We start from the raw sequence: 25,733 nt of genomic DNA, 5'->3' as shown, positions 1-25,733 counted from the left end.
CTGCCCCCTGACCATTTACATCAGGTTCTCTTGGGGTAGTCCCCCAGTGTCGATTGTTTTTGAAAACTTGCCAGATGGTTCCAACGTGCAGCCAAGACTGCTCTAAACCACTTATACTGGGGGCTTCTGCTCCACTTGTGGGACCCCGTGGGAGGAGGACCAAACCCATCTGGGTTGTATAATCGACAGCAACCCTGTGCTCACTACTACACAGAACCAAAGGCCAGGTTCTGTGGTTCATGGGTTCCTTTCTCAGAGTCGCTGGTGAGGGGCTCTGGAGGGCCAGTGAGGTGAGAGGCGTTTGCTAATCTTCCCCTTGCCTCTCTGGGGGCCACCGTCAAGCATCTCCCCAGGTGGCTGCCAAAGCTGCCAGGAGAGACTGTAGATCAAAGAGCGAGGCTGCCACCTAGTGGAGGAATAGGACAGAACAGCCCAGGGGATTTTTTTAAAATTTTATTATGTCCTATCACCATACATTACATCATTAGTTTTTGATGTAGTGTTCCACGATTCATTGTTTGCGTATAACACCCAGTGCTCCATGCAATACATGCCCTCCTTAATACCCATCACCAGGCTAACCCATCCTCCCACCCCCCTCCCCTCTAGAACCCTCAGTTGGCCCAGGGGATTTTATTTGATCCTCACAAAGAGCCCTGGGAGGCAGGCGTGGAAGGATGAAGCCATGGGCTCACGGACCCCACTGGGGCTGGGTTTAGCCTGGATTTGTACCTGTCTCATCCACAAGAGGAACCCAGGCCTCCCTCTACATTCTCACACTGGTTCAAGAGGAGCAGGACACCTGGACTGGGCTGCCCGATTCCCTTCTGATGTCTTGATTTCCAGGCAGGGCCCTGGAGGAGAGACCCTCTATCCCAGCGCAGCACATTCTGGAGATGAACAAGCCACCACCCCCAACCCCAAGGCCAAAATCAAAACAGGAAATAACTTTCCTCTGGTCTCTACTGCAGAGCTCCCTGCCCCCCAAGACAGTGGTTAGTAAACAAGGGCCTGGGTGCACACTCGGGCAAGAGACTCCAGCACATTCGAGCGTGTGGGTATGTGTGCCCTCCAGCACACACAACTCCGTCCAAGTCAGCTCCCATTCTGCCTCTCTTGTTCTGATCCTGAGGCCAGTCCTGGGTGCTGCGCCACTCCGGGCCCTTCTGATGTGGCTGAGGGTTCTCCGGGGCCTTGGAGAAGGTGCTCTCTTTTCCCCTCCACAGGGAAACCCTTCCTCTGGCTGCAAATGGAGTGAAGAAGAATTCCTGCGCCGACAGACAAAAGGACAAGGGGAAGGGAGAGGATGGAGAGGAGGAAGGACCACATCCCAGCACTCCCTCGTTTCATTCTCAAAAGAATGCACTTTCCCCCATTTGGCACATACAGTGACAGAGACAGAGACAGAGCGACTTGTTTAGGGAGAAGGAGCCATGCGTGTGCGATCACAGGGCAGGAGGCTGGGCAACAGCAGACTCACCTGCAGCCACGGAGACATTCAAGGACCCCAGTCCAGGAGGCAGCCGCCGGCCGGGTAGGACGGTAAGGGCCAGTTGGCAGGAGGCTTGCACGGCCGGGGACAGGCCCGAGCCCTCGTTACCTGCAGGGCACGGATGCACAGGGGTAAGGAGGCCACAGCGGGACGCGCAGGCGCTTGGGACATGCACATCTGAATGCGGAAAAGTGGGGACATCTACCTACCCAGCACGAGGAGAGTAGGCCGGTCCCAGAGGAAATCCAAGCAGCTAGTGGTGGGGATCCCAGAGGAGGGGGACATCTCAGGCCCTGGGCAGCCCACCGTGCCAGCCACGAGCCAGCCCTGCCGGGCTTTGGCCTGACAAGGAGAAGAAATCACGTTCTAGCTCCCCAAACCTTCATCAGAGCCCCAGGCGAGGAGCTGGACTTGCCCATATAGTCAATCCCTCGCGGATCCACTCAATTCAGTCAACAGTTATTAAGCCCCTAGAATGGACAGGCTCTGTTCTAGGCTCTGGGGACAGGGCAGGGAACAAAACAGGCCAAAATTGCAGCCACCCAGAGGAAGGGTGATTGGGGTGGGCCTCCCTGAGGTGACACTGGAGGGCAGAGCTGAAGGGTATGAAGAGTACCATGTAGACATCTGGGGGAAGAATAATCTAGGCAGAGATGAGTAAATGCAAAGGCTGAGAGGCTGGTGCTTATAGGACATGTGTGAGGAACGGCAGACCGGCAAGGTGGTGGCCCGTGCGGAGGGAGCCGTGGGGACAGGAGAGGGAAACAAAGTGGCCACCTAAGGCAGGACCTCGAAGGCCACTGGAAGGACTTTGGCTTTTACTCTGGGAGAGCTGTAAAGGCTCTGAAAGGTTTTGAGCAGAGAAGTAAGATGGTCTGACATGCTTCAACAGAATCACTCTGCCGGCTGTGTTGAGAGCCAATAGCAGCAGGAGATTGGTGAGGATGTTTCCACAATAAGGCAGGCAAGAGAGGATGGTGTCCTGCACCACGGTGGGAGCTGTAGAGATGGTGAGGATTGGTGTGAATACAAAAATAACTTCAAGGGAGGGGCGCCTGGGTGGCTCAGTTGGTTAAGCGACTGCCTTCGGCTCAGGTCATGATCCTGGAGTCCCGGGATCGAGTCCCGCATCGGGCTCCCTGCTCGGCGGGGAGTCTGCTTCTCCCTCTGACCCTCCCCCCTCTCATGTACTCGCTCTCTCTCATTCTCTCTCTCTCTCAAATAAATAAATAAAAATCTTTAATAAAAAAAAAAAATAATAACTTCAAGGGAAAACCGAAAGGATCTGCAGGTAGGTGGGCCACGGGGTGTGAGAGCAGGAAGAAGAATCAAGGCCACCACAGCTTCGGGCCCAAACAAGGCGATGCAGTCACCCTCGACTGACCTGGGCAAGTCTACAGAAGGAAGCGCTCAGCTTTGGAAAGGAGAAGTTTGAAATGCCCCTCAGATTACAAAGGCAGCTGGTGAATCTGGGGCTCATGAGTAAGATCCAGGCTAGGATACACATTTGGGAGACATCCAAGTATAGATGGTGTTTAAAGCCTTGAGACCAGATGAAACTTAAGAAATGAACAGAGATCCAAGGACTGGGCCTGGAAGCCCTGAGGGGGCGGCTGGTCAGGGGAGCAGCCAAATGCAAGGCAAGACTGCCCCCCTGTGTCCAGCAAGAGAAGCACAGCTGAAGGCCAAAACCTGGACCAGTAGAGGGGGTTTTCAGGTTTATCCCTTCCTGGATATCAAACTTGTTTCTTGTTGTTGTTGTTGGTGGTGGTGGTGGTGGTGGTTTGTTTGAGTTTTTGTTTTTTGTGGGGGTGGGAGGAGGGGAAAGGCAGAGATTAGTCTGTCCTTGTTCAAAGAGCCTTTGGAGCTGCGCCTCTCCTCAGCAAATGCATGATTCCTGCCACCCAGCTTCTCCCAGCTGAACACAAAGCATTTACTGACAACCTACTGAGAAGGCAGTGAAGCTCTCAGGTGCACTAGCCTCCGGGGCAAAGAGATATGCCAGAGGAAGGAGTGAGGTAAAGGGAATGAAGCTACGAAGTCTCTAACTTCAGATCCTGCTCTACCTATGGTTTCAAAAATTCCAGGATCCTTCCCAAAGCGATTTAGAAGGACGTAGGGAAGGATGCCAACATCCTCCCCTTCCTCCATCAGCTACTGGATGAGTGCCCTTGGAGAGACTGAGCTTGGCTCATTTCTGCTCCTTTACCCACCGCCCCCGCCCCCGCCGCGCGCGCCATTACCTGTAGAAAGCCGGCCAGGTCATCAGTGGAGAACACGTCCATCACCTCCAGAGCCCCCGCGCTGGCCTTGCTGACTACCGGAGTGAGTGGGCAGCTGCAAATTTCCCCATGCCCCGCATTAAGCTGGGTAATCTCAAACCCAGTGCCCTGCCCTCCGCCTGGGCCCCCAAGGGTTAAGGTGAGAATTCTGGCGATGGGGAGGCCTGGCTGAGGGATCAAGGATCAAGGTGCTTAGAAACTCGGCTGCGCCCCGAACTGGGGCACATGGGGACTAAGGGACGTCCGTGCCTGTGTCTCCCGCTGGTGATGACTTTATCCACTCCGAGAAAGTGAGCAGAACGCAGCACGGCCCCAAGATTCCGGGGATCCTGGATCCTCTCGAGGACGAGCCACAGCTGCTGGGGGTCGTCGCCTGGCCTCGCCTCCCCGACCTCGGTGCAAGGCCGAGGCTTCAGCGGGCTCACCTCCATGCAGACGCCCTGGTGGACCTGAAAGCGGCACAGGGCGTCCAGTTTCTGCCGTCTGGGCCGCAGGATGGGGATGTCCCGCGCCTCTGCCGCCCGGAGCAGCTCGGCCCTCTCCCCCTGCAACCCGGACCGGCCGGCCTGGAGCAGGAGCCTGGCCACGCGGCGACGGGCGGCCCGCAGGGCCAGGAGACAAGGGGACAGGCCAAACAGAAGCTCCAGTCCCGCCGTAGAGCGCGGGGTCGGCGCCAGGTCGTCCAGCAGCAGGCGGCTCAGCTCCTCCCCGCCTGGCCGCTCCCCACGCCGCGCCGCTCGGGAGAAATGACGCGCGGGGAGGCGACCCGAGCAACGCCAGGTCGCGCCCCCGACGGCCAAGAGCAGTGCCATGGTCAATGCCCCTGCAGCGTCATCTGGAGCGCTCTCTCCCGCCGGGGCCGGCTCCGGGCTCCCCAACACGGGTGAAGAGGATGAACGGCCCGGACTGCCCGGCAGAGACTACCCAGAACCAGGGAGCCGAACACAGCGGCCCCGCCCCGCCCCGCCTCCCACGTGGGCTACCCCGCTTCCGGGTCCAGGCGGCCCGCCCCCTGCCCGCCGACGCACTGCGCATGCCCTCCCGCCGGGCCGTGCCCACAGCGCCTCCTGCAGGGCTGGCTGAACGGCCGCCTTCTCTGTACCCGCCGCCGGCCAAGCCACCCCTACCAGCGACTTCGTTCTGCGCCCTTCCAGGTCCCAAGAGGTCCCAGGAGGCTGGAGGGCCACACTCACCCCAGGCACCAGCAAAGGCCACTTTAAGAGCAGGTGGTCAACCAGATCAACCGTGGTGACTCCCTCCCCCCATCCAGCTCACCACCCGGTGCTGGTGATTTTCCTTAGAAACTTCTGCATCCAGCCCCTCCTCTCCACCTCCACTGCCTTATCAAACCCTCGGCATCAGTCAGCAGGACCCCAGCAGTAACTTCCTATCCCGTGGCGGCTGATTCTCTAAGTGACAGCTCTGTGCCTGTCCTGCGCCTGCTGACAAGCCAACTGATGCCCTCGGCCCACAGGTAATGGGCAGTCTCCTGGCTCAGCACTCAGACCTCCGGTGATCCAGGCAGGAACTTCCTTTCCAGCCCCGCACAGCCCCGCACAGCCCCGCACTATGTTCCGTGCTGTTCCCACACCACTGCCTGCTCAGCCAGCCTCCCACCCTCGTCTCCACTGTTGTCCTCTTTCCTGGCTGGCAAACTACGACCCATTTTCAAGACCCAACCCAAACCCACATCTGCTACCTAAGGTCATCCACACTCCAGGAGTGATGCCCCAAATCCACCCACAACCGCCCCTGATCACGGAAAAGGAGGAAGAACTGAAAGACACTCCTGAAGTTGTTGCAATTTTTCTTTTTTAATTATCACAGTGAAATCCACTTGGGAGGCAGGCCCTGGTATTCAGCTGCCATAGTCAGTGGAGTGATGACCCCCCGGGGGAGCCGAGAAGCCAAGACTGGGCTGGAGAACTGGGATGGGGGAAGTGAAGGGGCGATGGGGCAGTAGGGCAGGAAGAGGAGGAAGCCTGGAGCCTTGGATTACCATTCAGATGGAAGGTGAGGGCTTCTCTCTGCCACCTCCTTCCTGAGGGACAGGGGGAGCCCCCCTTTTGGCCACAGTCCCTTCCCCAGGTCAAAAGGAAGAGACGGAAGAGAGCAAACAAAGGCCAAGGAGCCTAAGAAGGGGACCGAGAATGAGTTAACAGGTAAAATAATCAGGGACACCACCTCCTCTTCCCAGCCCACTGTTCCTATTTGTGATGGAAACGATTTGATAAGATATAAAAACTTCAAACAAATTTTTTAGCCCCTGGTGGGGTGGGGAGAGGAAGCGGAATCCAGGAGTCCAGAAATCAACACCTAAAATCCAGAGGCAGGAGCCAAGCTGCGAGGGGCGGGGAGGGAAGGCCGAGCTCCCCACAGGAAACTAGATCACCTGCTCCGTGGGCCTCATCTGGATATCTCCAATCTGCTGGAAGGCACAAGGCTTGAGGCGGCCAGGACGTTGTCCCCACCCCCTGAGGCCTCCCTGCTGTCCTCCTCTGAGGATGGCTGGCCTCCTCCAGGGGGTGGGCAGTCAAGGCCAGACTCACCTGGACGTGTGGAGGGGTGCTGAGGACATAGATGACAGCCTCGGCCACATCCTCGGGCTTGAGACACTGGAGAGCACCAGAGGAAAGGGGGTGAGGTGAGGGCAGAATGGACCTCCCACCTCTAATGTCCTCTCTAGCATCTTCATCCCCACCCCAGCCCTCCAGGAGGGGCGACAGGCTGGCTAGAAGGGTGTAGTCCAAAGGCCAGGGTTCCTTCTGCCTTTACGTAGGGGGTGAGTGGCTCAGCCGTCCCAGAGGGAGGCCCCACCTTTATGCATTCATAGGTGGCAGCTGCCTTCTCAGGGTCCTTGTCGTGGAGCTTGAAGGCGAATTGTGTCTCCACCACTTCTGGAGAGATGCACTGGACCAACAGAGAGGGCCTGCTCAGGGGCCGAGCCAAGCCCCACCTCCACCCCAATCAGAGGCCGGGCTTTGGGGAGGGCAGGATGGAGACGGCGGGGCCCCCTGCTTCCCGGTGATGGTTGCCCCATGTCCAGCAACCACCCCGTCCTCCCAAAGCTGCGATGATTGCAGTGACACCCGCCACCTACAGAGCCCTTCTCAGGTAAGGGTTTTACGACAGTGTCCCTTAAAACGTCATAGCCAGGTAGGGGTCACTGTCTCCATTTTATGAGTGAGAAGGCTGAGGCTTGGAGGGGCTGAGTGAGCTGCCCAGGGTCCTGCGGCCTTCCAGGAAAGGGCCCAGAGTCCGGGTTTCCAGCCAGGCTTTCCCACACCCCTTGCTTTCCCTCAGTCTCACCCACTGTGTTCCCTTTCCCGTCAGGCCCCCCCCCCCCAGGCAAGGACTGGGCAGGGTCATGCAAGCAGCGGCAGGGCCCAGGGGCCCTGTGCCCTCAAGCTCCCAGCAGCGCACCCTGACCTGTGTGCGTGGGGGGTGGGGAGGGCCTGTGCCCACCCTGCCCCCCGCCCCCGCCCCCGGCCCCAGGACCAGGCCGCACCCTCACCGTGGCTCGGATGTGGGTCTGGGCCTCCCGAAGCTCTTGCCTCAGTCCCTCTGTCAGTGCGGTGACAGCATACTTGGTGGCACTATAGAAATGGATCACGGAGTGGGGTGACACTTGGTGACCAGACATGCTGGGTGGAGGGAGAGAAGGGGAAAGAAGAGAGTGAAGCTGCTGAGAGCAGCCGTGCCCCTGCTGCACCAGTCGGCCCTGCCACCCGGATGCCCCGCGGAAGCCTGCTCAACGGGACCTCTGGAGGCCATCCTGGGGGCCCACTGAGGTAGCTTCTGCGATTCGAGCAGCTCCTGCGAGCCCTGCGCCCTCTGCAAGTCCACCTAGGGCCTGGCACTTGATATGCCCTATTCTGTCCCTCACCCATAACTGGGCCATTTGGCTGCTAACCAGGTATTAAATCCCTACTTTACCACCAATGAAATGGACCTCCAAAGAGGTCAAATGAGCTGCAACAGATCACTCAGCATGGTCGCCCAGCTCGGTGGGTGAGTGGTGGTCTGAGCTTTAGCCCTTGGCCACCTGCCTCACCTGTTGATGTTAATGATATGCCCGTCATCCACCTTGCGTTCCTTCATGGACCGGTAGGCCTCCCGCGTGCAGATGCTGAGGGCCAGCACGTTCACCTGCAGGCCGGGGAGGGCAATGGGGTGTCTCCAGCTTGGGCCCATCTGAGCAGGTAACAGACCACAGAGCAGCCCCCGCCCAGGGCGGGTGGAATAAAACAGTGTCCAGGTCCCATCAGAGACCACCAATGGCTCCAGGGCACCTTGCCTCCCCTGAAAGCCACCAGCCCCAGCTGACAGTAGTGGTAGGTAGCTCCTCTCCCCGGGGGCGGGGGCGGGGGGCAGGGTGGGCACAGGCCCTCCCCACCCCCCACGCACACAGGTCAGGGTGTGCTGCTGGGAGCTTGAGGGCACAGGGCCCCTGGGCTCTGCCGCTGCTTGCATGACCCTCCTCTCCTGTGAACCCCCTCCTCCCCCAGTTTCTGTAAACAGGAACGGAAAACCCCCAAACCTATCCATGTCCACGGAACCTCCCTGTCTTGGCTGTCTCCTCAGCAAACAATAGAACGTCTGCCTTAGAGAACCATCTCCTTTTCGTCCCCAAACACCCTACTCTTCTCTGGGTCAGCGTCCCTGGCCCTGCTCTCTCTAAAAAGCCTAAAATCCTTCCTAAGATGGCTTTAAAAATCTCTCTCCTCAAGCACAGACCCTAGCCTCTCCCCACCCTACCGAGTACTCTCTGCTGCCTTCCCATCCCCTCCCCAGCAACTATAAGCAGAGAATCCTGACCTTCTTTCCTTCCGTGCCTTCCTTTACCCTCTGTCCCATCTACAAGACTAGGCACAGAGACTTTTTAGGGGGTGGGGTAACTGGTCACAGGATGGCAGGGGAGCTCCCAAGCACATGGGGGCTTTCTGTCTTCCTTGGCTTCTGCCAGAGGTGACCCCAAATCCCCACCCTCCAGGGAACAAAGGCCTGAAGAAGTATCTCAGCTCTAAAGCTACCACCGAGCCCCACCCCTCCCCCATGAGGACAAGCAGAGACAGAGCTTTCAGCAGGTCCTCCTGTCTCTCCTCCCGAGAAGAAACAAGACCAGCCAGTACATTAGATGTTTCTCTTTATCAGGTGTCAGAGCCAGGCATCGGTACAGAACACTCTCGGCGTGAACCTGCCTCAGCATTCGTGGGCTTTCAGCCCTGTTTCTGGTCCTCTTAGTGAAAAGGTCTTAAGGATTCGATATGAGTCCCTCATTTTACAGATGTGGAAGTTGCGGTCCAGGTTTAGTGACCCACTTACTGCAGGTGAGGACCACAACTCAGATCTCCCAGAAGGCTCTCTGAGCACAGGGTAGTGCCTCATTTTCAGGCTCACTGTTTCAACGTTCATTGTTCATTCGCAGGCCCAAGCACCTTTGGTGCTAAATCAATTGTGGGAAAAGATGCATCCCCATGCACACACTGCTTTCAACTTCTCAGAATACTTTTATACCCTAATATTGCCCCATAATATAGTCTACAGGTTGAAAACAAGGCTGTGTTTGGTCCATACAAAATTTTAAAACACTTTCAATTCATTCCCAACATGTACTGGAAGGTTTCATTCACTCAAAAAATATCTATTGAGTATCTACTGGATATCTATTATGGGATGAGGCTATACAACAGAGAATAAACCAGACAAAAATCCTTGCCCTAGGGTGCCTGGGTGGCTCAGTTGGTTAGGCGTCTGCCTTCGGCTCAGGTCATGATCCCAGGGTCCTGGGATCGAGCCCCGCATCAGGCTCCCTGCTCAGCAGGAAGTCTGCTTCTCCCTCTCCCTCTGCCCCTCCCCTCTGCTCGTCCTCTCACTCGCTTTCTCCATCTCTCTCAAATGAATAAATAAAAAATCTTTATTAAAAAAAAATCCTTCCCGGGTGCCTGGGTGGCTCAGTTGGTTAAGCGACTGCCTTCGGCTCAGGTCGTGATCCTGGAGTCCTGGGATCGAGTCCCGCATCGGGCTCCCTGCTCAGCGGGGGGTCTGCTTCTCCCTCTGACCCTCTTCCCTCTCGTGCTCTCTGTCTCTCATTCTCTCTCTCAAATAAATAAATAAAATCTTTAAAAAAAAATTAAAAAAAAAAAATCCTTCCCCTTGTGGAGCTGAGGTTTTGGTAAATGGGAGGGGTAGGATGTCATAGAAAAACCCAGGCTCTCCACTCCTCTCAAAGAAACTGTAAGATCTGGCCACACTGGACCCACACTGCCCTACCGCAGCGATGCGGGACATCAGCAGCCACCCTTGTACTTGGCCGTGTGCTCCCCCATTTACTGCACACTCCACCTGACCCACCTCACTCACTGAGGTATTGACCGGGCCCCAGGGGACCCTGGGCCCTAGATATTTTTGGTATAGGTGTGTTCACCCCAATTAAATGTGACAAGACTGCAGCTCATAGAGGGTAACCACCTGCCTGAAGCCACAGGGTGACTGGCAGGGCTGGGTCAGAACCTCATCTCCTGTGTCTTGGTTCCTTCGCTTCCTGTAAGACCATGTTCCCAAGCACTCAGCATGGTGCCGACATGCAGGGCATTCAATAAACAGTTCTCTTCCCTACCAGTCTTTCTTCCAGTAGAAGGAAATCAGCCTGGACTTTAGAAAACTGCCCCTTTAAGGGGCTCAAAGGAAAGGAGAACAAAAGATATGGCCATTCATCCACTCACTATGCCTTTGGTAGGGAAAGAAGCAAGGGGAGAGTCAAGGTGCCCCAGGTAGGAACCCAAAGCTCCCTCTTGCTAGATGTCCTACCCCAAGCAGCCCTCTGGTTCACAAAGCCCCTGGCTCCCCTACTATCCCCCCAGCCCCACCCTCCAGGCCTGCAGCCCTTACACTGAACATGTCCTTCCAGCCGCTGGTACTGCCTGAGAGCAGGGTGTCAGGCCGGGCCAAGCCAGCATTGTTGATGCAGATGTCCACACCGCTATGCTGAGATCGGACGGCCGAGAACATGGAGAGGATATCCTCCTCGCTGGACAGGTCACATCTGTGGGGGATCAAAGTCCCGGGGTAGCCTGCACTCTTACATTCGGCAGCCAGCTCCTATGAAACCCAACAGGGGGCTAACTGGGGTGAGCTGCTCATGCCCACACCTTCCCGCCCAAGACAACCTTCCTCCGCTGTCACCACTCACAGAACTCACTCCTTTGGCGGCCACCTTCCAGCCACATAGATGTTGGGACTACTGGTCCTCTTTGCTCAAAGTCCAGGGGATTAAGAGCACCCCCTGAGTGAGGGGGGCCCAGGGGAGTTGAGATCATCAATGGAGGAATCCCCTGATAAACTCGAGTCTTCAGTTCAGAAAAGGGAGAGGGGAGCCAGGAGTCCTAGGCATAGCGTGACCTCTCTTTCTTCTGCCTCTCCTCCAACGGGAACCCCTCCTCTGCTCACAGGTAAGCTGTACCTCTCACCCCACCCCATGCTTCTTCCACCAGTGCCATGAGTCACTAAGCTGGTTACTCCGGGATTCTCTCCTCTCCCGTTCCCTCCTCCAGTCCCTCCCAGAGGGCATTCGTCTGAACTGTCCCCGTCCCTCCACAGAGTGCAGCTGGGTGGCTTTTGAGTTGGGCCCAACTGCCAGTCTCCCCTCGCCCTACCTCTAGGAAAGGTGAGGAAGTCAGGACAGATTCTTTCCGTCTGTCCCACAGTGTACCCTCCTTTACCCCAAAATTTCTGGGGATATGATGAGGCAAGTCAGGTGGCAGGTGACTTGCAGCCCCAGTGTATCAACAGGGGCCTCAGCACACTGAGGGCCCTGAGACAGAAAGACTGGAGGAAGCAGAGCCACTGGGAGGTGGCTGTGAGGGACGTGGAGATTCAGAAGCAGGAAGAAACCAAGCTGTGTGGCCTTGGAGGCCAGTGACTGGGCACCTGAGCCTCGGGAAGGTGACCGTACATGTGTGGGAGGGAGAGAGTTGGGGGGTAGGAGGTGCCCTAGAGGAAGGCCAGCTTGGCCAGCTGCCCTGGCCTCGAACCCCTTCCTCCCCAAATCGAGATGGGAATAAAGGGCTGGATCAGGAGACCTAGAGATTCTTTTCTGCCTTAACTCTCCAAGAGTTCAAAAGGTATGGTCCTCTGGAACTTAGAAGGCCCCGCTGACCCCCTTTCACCTACTCACAACCACTTCAGGAGATAGGGCTTCTCTCTGTCGGAGGCCAGAACTCAAACTCTGCTTTAGTATCAATAAGAGCAAACTAAGGAAGCCTGGGATTCTCCCTTCCACCTCCAGACTCAAATCCCCGCAGGAAAGCCAGATTGCAGGGCCGGGGGACATATTGCTCCCTGTCACTGCTTTCTCATTGTCCCACCTGTCCTCATTTATCCTAGAAATGACCCAAAACCATGTCTGTCCCCTCACAGCACAGGCATTTATCTCATTAAAGGAGTCATCCTGGGGCTGGGTGAGCAACCTGATGATCCCCTTGGAGCTCAGGGACCCCTCTCCTGGCTAGTTTGGGGTGGGGGAGTAGGAAAGAGAAGGCAACAGTGGCTTTAGAATTAAGGAATCCAGTGGTGTAAGTCCTGGTCTGATCATCTAGGCTCCAAGGCTGGGGCTGGGCCCAGAGCTCCTCGGATTAGGAGAAAGGGAGGGGTAGAGTAGGGCAGTGGTATAGCTGGGTGACCTTGGGACTATCTAGGCAGCTATAAAGTGTACCTTTGGTCAGCAGCAGGGGAGGGGACAGCCCTCCTTCCAGTACACCTTCTCCCTCTGTCCCCACACAAGGCCTCCTTATGCAGGGACTTTGAGCAATGGTGAAAATAATGCCCTGTTGCTAAGCACTGGCCCAAACCCCAAGAGTGATTCCTGCCAGGAGCAAATCCAAAGATGACCTATGATGGAAATTTCTCGTCTTCTTCCCTCCTCTTACAACATGGCCAACTTCATCTCATTTTTCTCTGAGCTCTTAGTGCTCATATCTCGGGGCTCCCAACCCCAGGTTAAGAGAAAAACCAGGAGTTCCAGTTCCACACTGCTTTGTCCCCTCAGGGCTCACATATTCTGCACCTTATTTCACCTACTCAGTCCCACCTAGGACAGTGAAATTGGAGAAAGGTCTATCTGTAAATATCCCCCTGGGTAAGGGTTAACCCTCAAATTTGGGGGTGAGGAAGGAGAGGGCGAGTCTCTTTTGAGAAACTTCATTCCCACCCCAAAACCACTCTCAGTCCTGGGTAAAAAATCATCATGATTAAAACCTCTAGCCCCTGTTCGTCTGACTGGCCAGCCACTTTGCTCTGCTTTGTGGGCGAGGTCTGGGGACTCGAGGAAACAATCCAGTAGCCAATTTAGCCCCTGAGGCCAGAAAGCTTTCTTTCCTTCTCCCTGGCTTCCCCTTTCCTCAGACTACCTGGGCAGGCAGATAGGCAGGGAGAAAGATGCCAAGGAGTCAGAGATTTGGTACACTGGAGTAGAGTCTGTCAGGAGTAGGTAGGGGCTCCTTCAAAGACGGGACTTTATAAAAGGGAAGGGAGAGGCCTGTCCTATTAGGTATCCAAGCCTCCCACTCTGATCCCGTTGCAAATGGCCTTGGGGTGGCGGGCAAGGGAGGACAGGGTCGCAGCCTGGCTCAGGTCACCACTCCCCCCCCCCGCCCCGCCCCGCCCCGCCCCGCCCCAGACCCTACCCCGGCGGAAACGACGCCTCCCAGAACGACCTTCTCCTCGGCGGGAACTTACCTCGATGTTGCCCACGGTGCGGGCACAACCCACTACCTTCAGTCCCTGCTGGACCAGGGCCCGGGCCACAGCCGCGCCGATGCCCCCCGAAGCTCCTGTCACCAATGCCAGCCGGTCCCGCCACCGCTCCATGCCAGCCCTGGCGGTGGTCCCGAGCCGCCCGCCCACCTCGCTCCGGGAGCCGGACATTTGGATCGCGGAGCTCCGCCCAGGGTCGCAGGGGCTCAGCAGCTGCAGCCGCCGATCTGCCCCGCTCCGAGCCGCGCCTGAACCCGCCTCCATCCTGCCGGGCCCCGGGCGGGGGCTCCACCCTCCGCACCCCCGCTACCCGCCCCATCCAGCCGGAGGACGGCCCCGGCCTGGCCGTCCCGCCCCTTCCGGCCCCGCCCCAAGCCTGGCGAGAGGTGGGAAAACAGGCTTCCCGCGGCGCCCGCCGGCGCGGGAGAGTCCCGGGAGCTGCTTCCCATAGGGGCGGGGAAACCGATGTTTAGCGGGGGCTTCCTCCAGCCCCGAGGCTGCACGTACCCCGGCTCCGTGTTCAGTCTCCCTTCCCAGTTTCTGAGCCCTAAGGTCAGGAAGAGAAATTACGGGCACTTAAGGTGACTCCCGCACCCCCAGTGGCTGATGGGAAGGGTTCAGCCCAGAAAAGGCTGTGTCTCAGCTATCACCGCCCAGTTCCCTTGAGAGACTCTCAACCCTACCTGATCCCTCGGTGTTACCAGAATGAGAACTCAAAAATGGAAATATTCCCAAGTACACGTTTATTGGCCTACTGTCTCCAACTGTCCTAGACCCTCCCACTCCCAATGAGACAAAAGTATCACTATGTATGCACAAGATTAAAGCAATAGCTAGTATTTATTGAGCCCTTACTGCATAATGGGCACTTTTAAGCACTTTAAATATATTAACAAATATGCACAACAGCCCTTTGAGATACTACTTATTAGCCTTCATTGTATAAAGGACTATACCGGACAGAAAGGGGTGAAGCATGGTCTGGACTTCACACTGTCCAGTCAGGCCAGGGGATGTGCTCCTAAACTGCCTTCTCCCCATTCTCCCCTTTGTCTCTTCTTGGGTTATTGGTTTTGCTCAGAGGAGAGTTCACTTTGCTCTCTGACCTCTCAGGATGTTCCATCAAAGCTCTGGAAACTGCCTTCCTTTCCTCTGCATTAATATAGCCATCCTTCCAAAGAAAAAACACCTCTGCCTAAGGAATCCCTCCCCTGCAAGCAATGGTATAAGCAGTAAATGCACTTGTTTATTCATTCACCAAGTACTCATGTGTTTCGCCCAAAGATAAAGATTAAAATAAAATAAGACCAGCCCTTACTTTCAGGGATAAGAGAGAACTTGACAGCAAAGATGGTCAAGTGAGGTTTGGGCTCAGAGCCCAGGGCTGTGGGGATCCTTAGTCATTTTTCCTGGATTCCAGAATGAAAGTGAACAAAGGTCAGAGAGACTCATTTTACTTCTGCCCCATCACTATAAAACACTTAGATTTGAAAAATGAGGGGGTATATCAAAGAAATGCCACCATCTATAAAAATTAAATCTAAGCTTCTGCTGTCACCCACCTGAAATCTGATTAAATAGTAGAGAGCCCATAAAATTCACTCCATCCCCACTGCACAGAGGTATTGACTGTCCCACTCTTTGCCTGCTGCCCACCAAGTATTAGCAACATGCAGACACAAAGCTCTAAGAACATGTGTTTACTACTGACTCAACCTTTTAAATGGCAGCCAAATGCTAGTCCTGGGGGAATCCCTCTCCTTCAGTACTCACAGACAGCTTATGGAAGCAGTAAACTGTAATGCCACAGTGACTTTATTGTTGGAAACCAGATAAGGAGCATGCACTTACAGACTGCAATGTGGTTAGCTCTGGGTGCAGCCTTCTAGTCCCAGGTCTACATGCTAGAGTAATTCCTTCTCAGGCAACCCTTGATGGAAATTCTGCCAAGTTCTGTTTTCATTCTTCTAGTTCAATTATGAATCTCTGAATTTAAGGTGCTTTATGTTAGTTATCAGGGAATTTTTAGTAATAGCAATTAACAATGTCATGAGAAAGATGCTAGCTAGCCAGTATTTAAAGGTATTGCAGCACATTTATTCTTTCAAAACAAAAGACTGGAAACTGCTTTTCTCGGCTGTCAATTCCGGTGAAGGGAAGAATTTTGTCCTCAACAATCTATAACTCTATCCTCATTTGCAGTTCATCCTGACATCATCACTGGCCAAGTACCGAGTTCAAAAGTGGCAAATATTAAAATACTGCCACACATTAAGTAGAAACATGTACACCAATTTTTACTATGCATATTAATAAATATTCTTTATTTTAAATTTTGCACATTGCGCTTTAACATTACATCCAAACATTTCGCAAGTGGATGTCTACTTTGTAAAACCATATATTCAGCTCATTGTCATTTCTGTACAGAAGTATAAGTACAACATTACTTTTTGCCACTAAGTTGCTTTAGTAAGTCTCACAGGAAGAGAAACATTTAATGAAGAGAGATGGCTTAAATCATATGGCAGGCCTGCGCAGCCACGCAACTAAAGACACAAGCCTGAAGAAAGAACAAACTAATGAGGTTACCTCCACCGTCTCCCAAAACAAGAAAGAATCACATTGATTTAAGGTAAAATTTTGCCATAAGTCACTAAATTAAGAGTTTTTGAAAGAGAAGGCGCAGTAGTCATCTTGAGTGTTTCATTGAAAGACAGGGCTATTTTATTTATTTAATTTGCTCCAGCCGTTGTCAACCAGCCACTACAAATGGGCCTCTTGTGATCATTTAAGCGGCAGTATTTATTAAATTTCTCCTTCAGATGCTGTCGGTATTGTTCTCTATTGCTGTAGAAAGACTGGTTATTAGCCATAAATGACTGTATTTCATCTTGTGAGATAAAGATTTCCTCATCTGAAGTACATTCAGACTCATCCTGCAAATTAAAGCAGTAGTTAAGATTATGATTTAAATTAAGAATGCGAAATACTATACCGATGGAGGACAGCTAAAAATTAAGGCAGTCTAGCCTTTTAATTGCAATTTAGTCACATAAGTCTTTGGACTGTTTACAGAACAAGCATCATGTCATTAAAGTACTAAGTAAGAATAAAATCCAACTCAACTCGGTTTGAAACTCTGGATCTATAATTTGTCCTAGAAGACCTATGAGCCTGACAGACTATCAACATGCCTTTGCCTTAAAAAATGACTAATTAGAGATGGTACAACTAGTTCCCAAATTTTAAATAACCAGACTGATCTGGTTTTTAATCAGCTGGTCCTATGTTGAAACTTTTATCTCTACAAAGTAAGTAAAATATAACCTTTTTAAAACTTATGAAACTTAACCACCATGTTAAAAAGAAAAAACTATTCTAAAGGAGTTGGTTCCATTAGGAGCCAAACTACTATAGAGAAGATATACCACCCTTCTCTTTTCTGCCCCTCCTCCAAGCTGCACACAAATATGTACTGGGTTGCTTGGAATTAGGCATAACTGATCTGAAGTATCAAGACTTGGAGTCAATATAAAAGATTTTCCAAGTTCACTTATGCTTTTGTCTTACATGAACTGAAAGGAAGTAACCTAGAAGAGTGGACTCTAGTTCAGATTCTACATATTTTCCTGGTCTGGAAGGCTGGCCACTATAAAGTGCCACTCAGAAAGGCAGTCTGCTTACAAATAACCCTCTTCAAGGAGGCAGACTCCCGGACATAATGCTAACTCTATCCCCCTCTCCCAACTATTCTCTCCTACCTTGAAAACAAAGGAGGACAAGGAAATGTGCTCTAGAGCAGTTGCATAAGCCATGAGGGGAAGAACAGAAATGAAGTCATCAAAAATAATGAAAGACTGCCCTTAATTTCTTAAAAGCCTCCCCAGTCCCACCTTTAAATTCTTAAATATTGTCCCCTTCCACATCTACCCCAAGAGCAATCAGTTATTCACAATAAGATATCCTCACTTACAAGGAGTTCAACTAAGCTCTTGGCACCTTTTCCGGAATCAGGACCAAATGACGGTTCTGTAGATTCTGCAAACTGTGGTACGTTTTTCCTGTGCTCAAACCAAGGCAGTGGCTGCCCACCCTTCTCAGAACTGCAACAGCTTTCAGGATGTGCATCTTTGGTCTTGTCGCGGTGAAACACTGTGTGCACGGTATTTCCTGAGGTCTCTCGATTACCTGGATCTGTAATACAGCTTCCAAGCTTTTGGATCTGAAAGCACAGCAAAGGATGTCCCAGATAAAAAGGCAGGAAATAATAGCAATTACTCTTTAAAGAAAGGAAAAAAAAAGGTCCGTTAACTAAGAGTGTGTTAACTTCTTAGAAGGAATGTTGCGCAACAGCAGTGCCGGCATTTAGCAGGTGCTGACAACATACCAGACGCTATGCTAACCCATCAATATCATCTCATTTCATCTTCACAGAACTTAATCTGATAGGGACTATTCTCTCCTCAAAGATGGGACAACTAATATCAAGCAAACTGCTCAAGATTACATAGCTAATTCATTTAAAAGTATTACAAAAGTGGGGCGCCTGGGTGGCTCTTTCGGTTAAGCGTCTGCCTGCAGCTCAGGTCATCGTCCCAGGGTCCTGGGATCAGGCCCCACATTGAGCTCCCTGCTTGGTGGGGAGCCTGCTTCTCCCTCTGCCCCTCACTCGTGCTCTTGCTCTCTCTCAAATAAATAAAATCTTAAAAAAAAAGTATTATGAAAAGAATGAATTGGATTTATGACTCACATGGACTGCTGGTCAAATGACCACATCAGACACACATGCATACAAACCTCACAAGACAAGCAACCAATAGGAACTGCATTCGAAAGGTACTCATTCTCAAATAATAATAAATACTAGCAACTAAGCGGCTACTCCAAGGAAAACAGGTTGCTCTCCCCTCAACAGCAAAGGTTTAAGAATTATAACACTTACATGTTCATCACATTTTAACATCTTGCTTTTCTTTTTCTTCTTTTTATTTTTTCCTTTGGTGTTGTTCTCTTCAGAATTTGCCCAACATTCAACACAACTATCACCATCATCCTCTTTGTCTTCACAGTGATGAACACAGGAGTCATCACCTGCAGAAATCAATAATCTCATTTATGTGCTTAAATCAGCCGTGTAGTAGAAGTAATTGGGAAGCTTAATCTGAACCTACCGTGTTCATCGTGATTACAAATGCCTTCAGTGCAGGCAACATCCGAACCCTCCCGAGAACCTGTTTCACTCCCTTCCATGCTAGATGAATATCCACAATCACTACCATTACAGTGTGGTGATAAGCCTGAGAATAAATCAGTTGAGAGTTACAATTAAGATACCAATAAATATATTACACAAAGAGTGAACCAACTGGAGACTACAGAAAAATTTCAAAACTGATGGCTTACTGAAAATAGAAAGTAAATTAAATAATGAAAACATGATTATGGGCTTACGGTGTTTTGTTTTCATCAAATTAATAACTGACTGAGCTACCCAGGTACCCCAAGAAAAAGGAAATATTAAGTGTCTAAGTTATAAGATCTCTAAAACCTCTATTTATTTTCTAATTTTTTCAAGTTTTGTTTTTTTTTTTAAGTAATCTCTATCCCCAATGTGGAACTTGAACTCACAACCCTGAGACCAAGAGTTGACCGTTCTACCGCCTGAGCCAGCCAGGCGCCCCAAAAAACCTCTTACATCTAAAAAAAAAAAAGAAAGAATGAATATGGGGGTGGGGGTGCCTGGGTGGCTCAGTCGGTTGAGCATCAAGCCCTCTTGATCTCAGCTCAGGACTCGATCTCAGGGTCGTGAGTTCAAGCCCCATGTTGGAGCTCCACACCCAGCATGAAGCCTACATAAAAAAGAAAAAAGAGGGGCACCTGGCTGGCGCAGTCAGTTAAGCATCAGACTCTTGGTTTTAGCTCAGGTCATGATCTCAGAGTCGTGGGATCAAGTCCCACGTCAGGCTCCACGCTCAGTGCAGAGTCTGCTGGATATTCTCTCCCTCTAGGCCCCTCCCGCTCGTGCTCTCTCTAAAATAAATCAATCAATCTTAAAAAAAAAGAAAAAAGAAAAAACATAACTGTATTTGGTTACCTTTCTTTATTTTAGGGGACCCCAAGAGATTGCCGCTGCTAGGACAGGTACAGGACGTATTTTCGTTGGTAACAATGACTTCTACACAACCATTACCATCTTCAGTGCTGCCACAGGCTTTGCAGCTGTTTTCTATGAAGTCTGTTTCCTTTAAGGACCAATTTTAAGGGATAGTAAAAAGTCTTACCTTCATAATGGATACATTTTAATTTCCTTAACATCAACTAATTAGGAGCTAAGAGGTTAACAACTGAAAAAATTATTCTCATGAAAAAGTCACTAACCCACTGATCAAGACTATGAAACAACTAAAAGCAAGGTTAAGAGTTAACGGTATCAGGAAAATCCAGGAGAGTAGTTCTCAAAGTGTAGACTGATTCCTAGGGTCAAAACTGTTTTCATCAGAATACCAAGATGCGAATCGCCTTTTTCACTGTACTGACACTTACACTGACAGACAGTACAAAAGCAATGGTGGGGAAAAGTTGCTGGTACTTAGCACAAGTCAAAGCAGTGGCAATCCAAGTGTACTAACAGTCACTATATTCTTTACTTGTCAAGCACTCTTAGAAATCAGTAAGTAGATACTCCACTTATGAATTTATTTGGTGAAGATAATAAAAATATTTTTATTAAGTATCAACTCACGAGTAGATGCCTTTTTAATAGTCTATGTGACAAACAGGAAGTACGCTTAAAGCACTTTTGCTGCATACCAAAGTACAACGGTTGTGTCAAGGAAGAGCACTTGAGCAACTGTTTGAGTTATAAACTGAACTAGGTGTTTTTTTATCCTGGAACATTAATTTTACTTGAAAGCATGAGAGACAAACCGTGGTTATTCAGACTCAGACACTTAAAAGACATTTTCTCAAAAATGAAATCAGCCCATCACCTCAAGGAAAACAATGGACAGTATTTGCTGTCAGTGATAAAATTCAAACTTTCAAATCACAATCAGAATTTTGAAAACTTGTATACACAAGCACAATGAGCTTGAAGCTTCCCAATACTTAAAAGACCTTTCTGATGAGATCAGTAGTGGTTTTAACATGATTATGTGATGTTATGTAATGAAATGTCAGTATCTGGCAAGATCTGCATAACTCGGTAAACCTGTATCTTTCAAATGACCAATGCATGATGTTACAGAATCATGCATGAGTAAAAGATCTATTCAAAGTGCAAGACTGAATAATGGATTTTAATTTAACTGAGTTATGAAAAGGTCACTGACAGGTGCCAGGTTCCATATCATAACTAATCTTTAAGAAACTACCACTTGTTAAGTTGTAATGCCAAAGAAGAATAGCCACAACTATCTGAAAAAGTTTATATTAAAATATTCCTCCCTTTTCTGTGTGAGGCCAGACTTTCTTCATATGCTTCAACCAAGCAACATATGGAAATAGACTAAATGAAGCAGATATGAGAATCCATCTAATTCCTTTTAAACCAAATATTAAAAAGATCTGCAAAAATATAAAATAATGCCACTCTTCTCACTTCTTTTTTTTGGGGCGGGGGTGACATTTTTCAAAAAATGTTATTCATGGTAACGTATAATATGGCTTATATTATTTTTTAAAAACTTTAAATTTATCCACTTTAATTTCTAATACAGTAAATTTTAATAAGTATAATCCATATAAACAAAAAGCACATTGGGCACTGTAATTTTTAAGAATGCAAAGGGATCCTGAGGCCAAAAAGAACTGCTCTAGGTCATGCATGGAGTTAACTTTCCACATTTGATCTAACAACATGCTAAGATCAGGTAAAAAGATAACTACTGAACATTATAAAACGAATACATCACATTAAAAACTTTGGCTTTGTAGTAGGAAAAAAGCCAATACACAAGCTGCAGCTCCTCACATTCTGGAAAAGCATAGTAAAAATGCCAAAATCTAGCAAAAAGCAATACTACATAATTATGAGTCAAAATTAAGGAATATTACCTTCTCTTGGCTTACTTCCTTTTCATCTGCTGCTTGTAAGGGAGTAGGAATATCACATACACATTTATTTTTTCGTCTATTCTTCCGTTTTTGGCGTTTCTTTTCTTGCTTGAGTTCTCTTACTCGTTCCTCCTCTGAAAATTCTTCACAAAGTTGTTCTAATCGGCTAATACCCTGTACTTTTTCCACAGTCATCTATTATAAAAACAAAGTTGAGAATGAATATTGGTCAAAACTTCCTCTATTTTCCATGGAAATTCTCATTTGCTAATTTTATTTTATTTTTTTAAGTAGGCTCCATGCCCAGCATGGAGCCCAACTCGGGGCTTGAACTCGCGACCCCGACTGAGATCAAGACCTGAGCTGAAATCAAGAGTCAGACCTTTAACCGACTGAGCCACCCAGGTGCCCCTCACTTGCTAATTTCCGCCCTCCTCACTTGCTAATTTTAAATGATACCACACACAGACAGGTAATTCATGTTGCAATTCTACAGGGCATCCCCATAAAGAATCTTCAATTTTAATACTTTAAATGATGACATCTTAAAATCCACAGCAAGTGAATATACCACTAATCCCTACAGGAAAGCCAGACTTATACACACTCCTATTCCAAACCAGCAATATTCTAGTTTCAAATTTCAAAATTTTTAATGCAGCGAGTAAACATTAATTTCTTCACACAATGAGAAGACTATCTAACCTGATTAGATGATCTAGTTTCTGAAGTCACAAACATACAGAGAGAAAAGAAACAGAAATGTGTTCAGCAAGAACTAGTACAAATCTCCTCAGACTCCCCAGAACAATGTTTAAGCTCATGGATGGGCTTCTGAAAAAAGGGTTTATAGCTTTCACACTCTTCTCAAAAGGGATCTGTGACCCAGTTAAAGGGTTACGACCATGCCCTAGAATGTAACAAAATGTTCACTAGCCAATTATTTTATGTGCTGAGACTAGAACAAAAAAAAAAAAAAAAAAAAATTCACCAAATCATAAGCGCTAAACCCAATACAGCAATATAAAGAGGCTACTGGACATCAGCAGGCAAGCTGAGACTCATTAAAGGTTTCTAATTTTATTGCTTATTTTGGGACTGCTTTTAACTTTTTATTAGATATATTTGATAGCAACATCTTGCTAAATAATCATCAACTTCAGTTTTCTACTCTGAGAAAGTCTAAAAACAAAGTTGGCAGAATAAGAGGATTAAAAAACTAAGAAAAACCCACAAACAACTTCTAGATTCCAATTCTCCTTCCCGAACCTATCCAAATCCATTACACTATTAGTGGATCACAGGCCTCTGAGGCAAAATCAGACTGGTGGCTTATATTAACATTCAGTCTAATAATGTGACTAAGCAATCTTAGACACTGAAGCAGCCCACTGTTCTTACCTCAAAACTCTTTCGTAAAGCATCAACACCAAGATAGAAAAGCATCTGCCATGTTTGCTCCTCTGCTCGTAGTTTTTGCCAGATTCGATGCAGTCTTTCATAAAGATGAATTCCCAAGCAGGTCAGAACTTCCTCTTGAGCTATATCTATTGTCTTAGCATGCCTTTCTCTTCTCCTGTAAAGGAGAATAAATCACACATAATTCCTAATACCCTTTACCGTAACAGTAAAAGACAGGTAAGACTTCTTTAAGTTCAGGTTTTAAACACAATTTGCATATCTAATAACAAGCCAGTTATACATTCAAATTCAATATACACATAAACATACAAGCACACATGTATATAACCAATAAGAAATACACATGCAGGCAGAACTCAGTCCTAATATTGCTAAAAATAAGATAATTCAGGAACTGGCCCTGAAGAGATGGTTTTTTGGGCACAGAGAAGTCATATATGTGTCCAGCTCAGAGGTAGGCATTACAGCTCCTTTCACCTATTATAACAAATGCCTACTTGTTTCTTTCTTTCTTTTTTTTTTTTTTTTTGAGGGGGAATGGAGAAATGCCAACGTGATTCAATCATGGACAAAAGCCCTCCAGGCTAGTCTTCGGTAGAAGTGTTCACAGAATTTCAGTGATAAGTCTTCATGTTCTAAATGCCTAGCAGAAAGTAGGCACTCAAATGAGAGCTGATATACAAAACACAAAGAAAAATGGGTTCAATTTATTCTAGAACAACTTTCTCTGAATTTTATTTTCATAATAAAGCCAGAGATAAAATTTTAGGTTCTTATGCAATTCAATAATAATATATACAGTTCATGAATTACAGTCAATAAAGTATTTAACCCCCTGCTGCAAAGACCTTCCTTCCTATGCAAAAACCATCATTATGAACAAAATTTAAACATGGAAATGCATGGATGGAGGGGGGAAAATGCCTTCTAATCATTTTCAAATGAAAATGATAATCTATAATAATGAAAGCCAAAAAAAAGCCTGTCTACTTCAAGCAACAAGGAGCAGAGGACTGAAATGAACACAACACTTTCTCCCTACCTATTTTTACTCAGTCAATTAAGAAATGCATACTTTAAAGAAAGCAAAATCTTTACAGGCACACTTTAATTGATACATATATCATATGTACTGAGGCAAAAGGTGATGGAAATAAACTTTCAGTAATAAAATGAAGCAAAGCGCTAGATAGCCCATTCTAGCAAATTACATACTCATACCCTCCTGCGAACTCTGGCTCAGCACGACCCAAGAGATGTGCAATGAAGTCTGTTTCACAGCAAACGTGTATGTGCCGCTCGTGTGGACAGCACCGCAAACCTTCATAAAGTGCAGCACAGTAGCCCTTTTCTTTGCTGCAATCAAGTTCACCAATAAGGATATTGTATGCTCGGAGGACTTTATTTTTGCAATCAGTGCAAAACCTGTTGAAAAGAAAAACTTCAAAATTAAGAACTTGCTGCGTAATTATTTCATGAAACAGTGTACTAGACAATGACACTCCCCTACCATATGGAGTATTAAAAAAAATCCTCCAAACACACATTTAAAACATACACATGTAAGAGAAATACAAATTTAGGGATTAGAGTATAGCTAGATCTCCATTTGCAAATGATTCTTAAACGAGAGAGATATGTGGACCTAAAAGAATGAGATGGATATATACCTGCTCATTCATAAAATATACGTCCAGAAAATAGTTGCCAAGGACTAGAGTATCTCCACCTCAAGAGCTATTTGTACAAGTCGGAAATAAAACAAGAGGCCACAACCAGTGACTCAAAGAATCCCTCTCCTTTTAGCCTCTGAAAATAGCTATCTTCAATCAGTAAACCTTGAGTCCAAATTTTGCTACAACATTTTAACACCTCACTAGGTAATGGGGCAAGAAGAACAGGAAAGTCGCACATGTAGTTTTAGTTTACTAATAACTTCCAAAAAATTTTCTTCTTAAAAAAAATGCATGTTCCTCAATACACAATCATAATATTGACAATATATACATAGAAATGTAGTCTAAATTTCAGCGGCAAAAGTAGAAGAGAAAAAAAGTGTAGAAGAGAGTGTGAATGTAGAGGATGATGACATTTTCTTTTAGAAACCAAACATTATTCAATCAGAAAAAAAAATAGAGCCTTGTTTCTTTAGCTTTGATTTCCTGAAACAAGAAACAACTTGGTCTGATAAAAATGCTAGGCTCATAAAATTAATAACTGCATCTCTGAGAAGATCAGCTGTGGTGGAATGAGGAAATTTCAATCTCTTTAGTTTAAATTCATCTCTCTAGGTGACCTCTTCTATTCCAATGGCTTCAGCCAACATGTGTACTTCTCACCTCTACAGCTCTTGTTCAAGTCTTCTGCCTTTGCCTGAGGGCTAAACCCATACTGAAAAATAGGGGACATCACAGATGTACAATAGGCAACATGTTAAACTTCCTCTCCAAAACCAAGGGCAACATGAATGTTCCCTTACAAACCTGTTAAGAACACCACCATTCATACAGTCACCCAGGAAGAAAACCTCAGTTAACTCCCAACTTCTTAGATCCTCTTTTAGGCGTGGAGCCAACTGGTATCAGTTATTTCTTACATCTCTTATAGGTCTTCTTTCCAATTCCCCCTGCCTAGGCAATTTACCCTGCTCCTGTACACATACCATACAGACAATGGACTACTGTGAACATAGCAGATGTGTCCCTACTTCAAAGTCTTGTTTCTTC

The 25,733-nt window shown here is 48.5% G+C and overlaps 3 protein-coding genes across 12 annotated transcripts in view; all 3 read right to left on the bottom strand.

Moving 5' to 3' along the window:
• Positions 1-437: 437 nt before the first annotated feature.
• MRM1 (mitochondrial rRNA methyltransferase 1) lies at positions 438-4,747 on the bottom strand. The gene is made up of 5 exons (XM_006747436.3): positions 4,024-4,747; positions 3,736-3,829; positions 1,702-1,834; positions 1,481-1,600; positions 438-1,268 (listed from the first exon to the last, which is right to left on the bottom strand). The coding sequence occupies exons 1-5, from the start codon at positions 4,584-4,586 to the stop codon at positions 1,096-1,098; spliced, it is 1,083 nt and encodes a 360-aa protein (XP_006747499.1). The 5' UTR covers positions 4,587-4,747; the 3' UTR covers positions 438-1,095.
• Positions 4,748-5,569: 822 nt separating this feature from the next.
• On the bottom strand, positions 5,570-13,835 carry DHRS11 (dehydrogenase/reductase 11). Of its 5 annotated transcripts, none has more exons than XM_081805304.1 (7): positions 13,510-13,835; positions 10,666-10,875; positions 7,829-7,968; positions 7,289-7,370; positions 6,592-6,684; positions 6,324-6,389; positions 5,570-6,202 (listed from the first exon to the last, which is right to left on the bottom strand). In XM_081805304.1, exons 1-7 carry the CDS (start codon positions 13,789-13,791, stop codon positions 6,158-6,160), a joined length of 918 nt encoding a protein of 305 aa, XP_081661430.1. In that variant the 5' UTR covers positions 13,792-13,835; the 3' UTR covers positions 5,570-6,157. The 5 variants fall into 5 exon arrangements, with proteins under 5 accessions (XP_081661430.1, XP_081661431.1, XP_006747497.1 ...); XM_081805305.1 differs by having other exon boundaries at positions 7,829-7,923; positions 13,510-13,834; XM_006747434.3 differs by having other exon boundaries at positions 5,570-6,199; positions 7,289-7,418; positions 7,829-7,923; positions 13,510-13,830.
• Positions 13,836-15,821: 1,986 nt separating this feature from the next.
• GGNBP2 (gametogenetin binding protein 2) overlaps positions 15,822-25,733 on the bottom strand; it is a 32,332-nt gene continuing 22,420 nt past the window's right edge. For 4 of the 6 annotated variants that reach the window (XM_031018301.2, XM_081805303.1, XM_031018303.2 and 1 more), the window contains 8 exons: positions 24,223-24,432; positions 22,987-23,161; positions 21,586-21,780; positions 19,625-19,772; positions 18,702-18,827; positions 18,473-18,621; positions 17,504-17,752; positions 15,822-16,466 (listed from right to left, as the gene is read on the bottom strand). In XM_031018301.2, the coding sequence (XP_030874161.1) occupies positions 16,263-16,466; positions 17,504-17,752; positions 18,473-18,621; positions 18,702-18,827; positions 19,625-19,772; positions 21,586-21,780; positions 22,987-23,161; positions 24,223-24,432 (1,456 nt within the window). In that variant the 3' untranslated portion in view covers positions 15,822-16,262. The remainder of the gene's footprint in view (positions 16,467-17,503; positions 17,753-18,472; positions 18,622-18,701; positions 18,828-19,624; positions 19,773-21,585; positions 21,781-22,986; positions 23,162-24,222; positions 24,433-25,733) is intronic. The other 2 variants (XM_031018302.2, XM_006747433.2) reach the window with 1 other exon arrangement.

The sequence above is a fragment of the Leptonychotes weddellii genome, chromosome 15 (assembly GCF_054177405.1).
Source record: "Leptonychotes weddellii isolate Sample4059 chromosome 15, ASM5417740v2, whole genome shotgun sequence".
Taxonomy (NCBI): Eukaryota; Metazoa; Chordata; class Mammalia; order Carnivora; family Phocidae; genus Leptonychotes; species Leptonychotes weddellii.
Note: the sequence above shows the minus strand (reverse complement) of the source record. Positions and strands in the feature narration are given on the sequence as shown.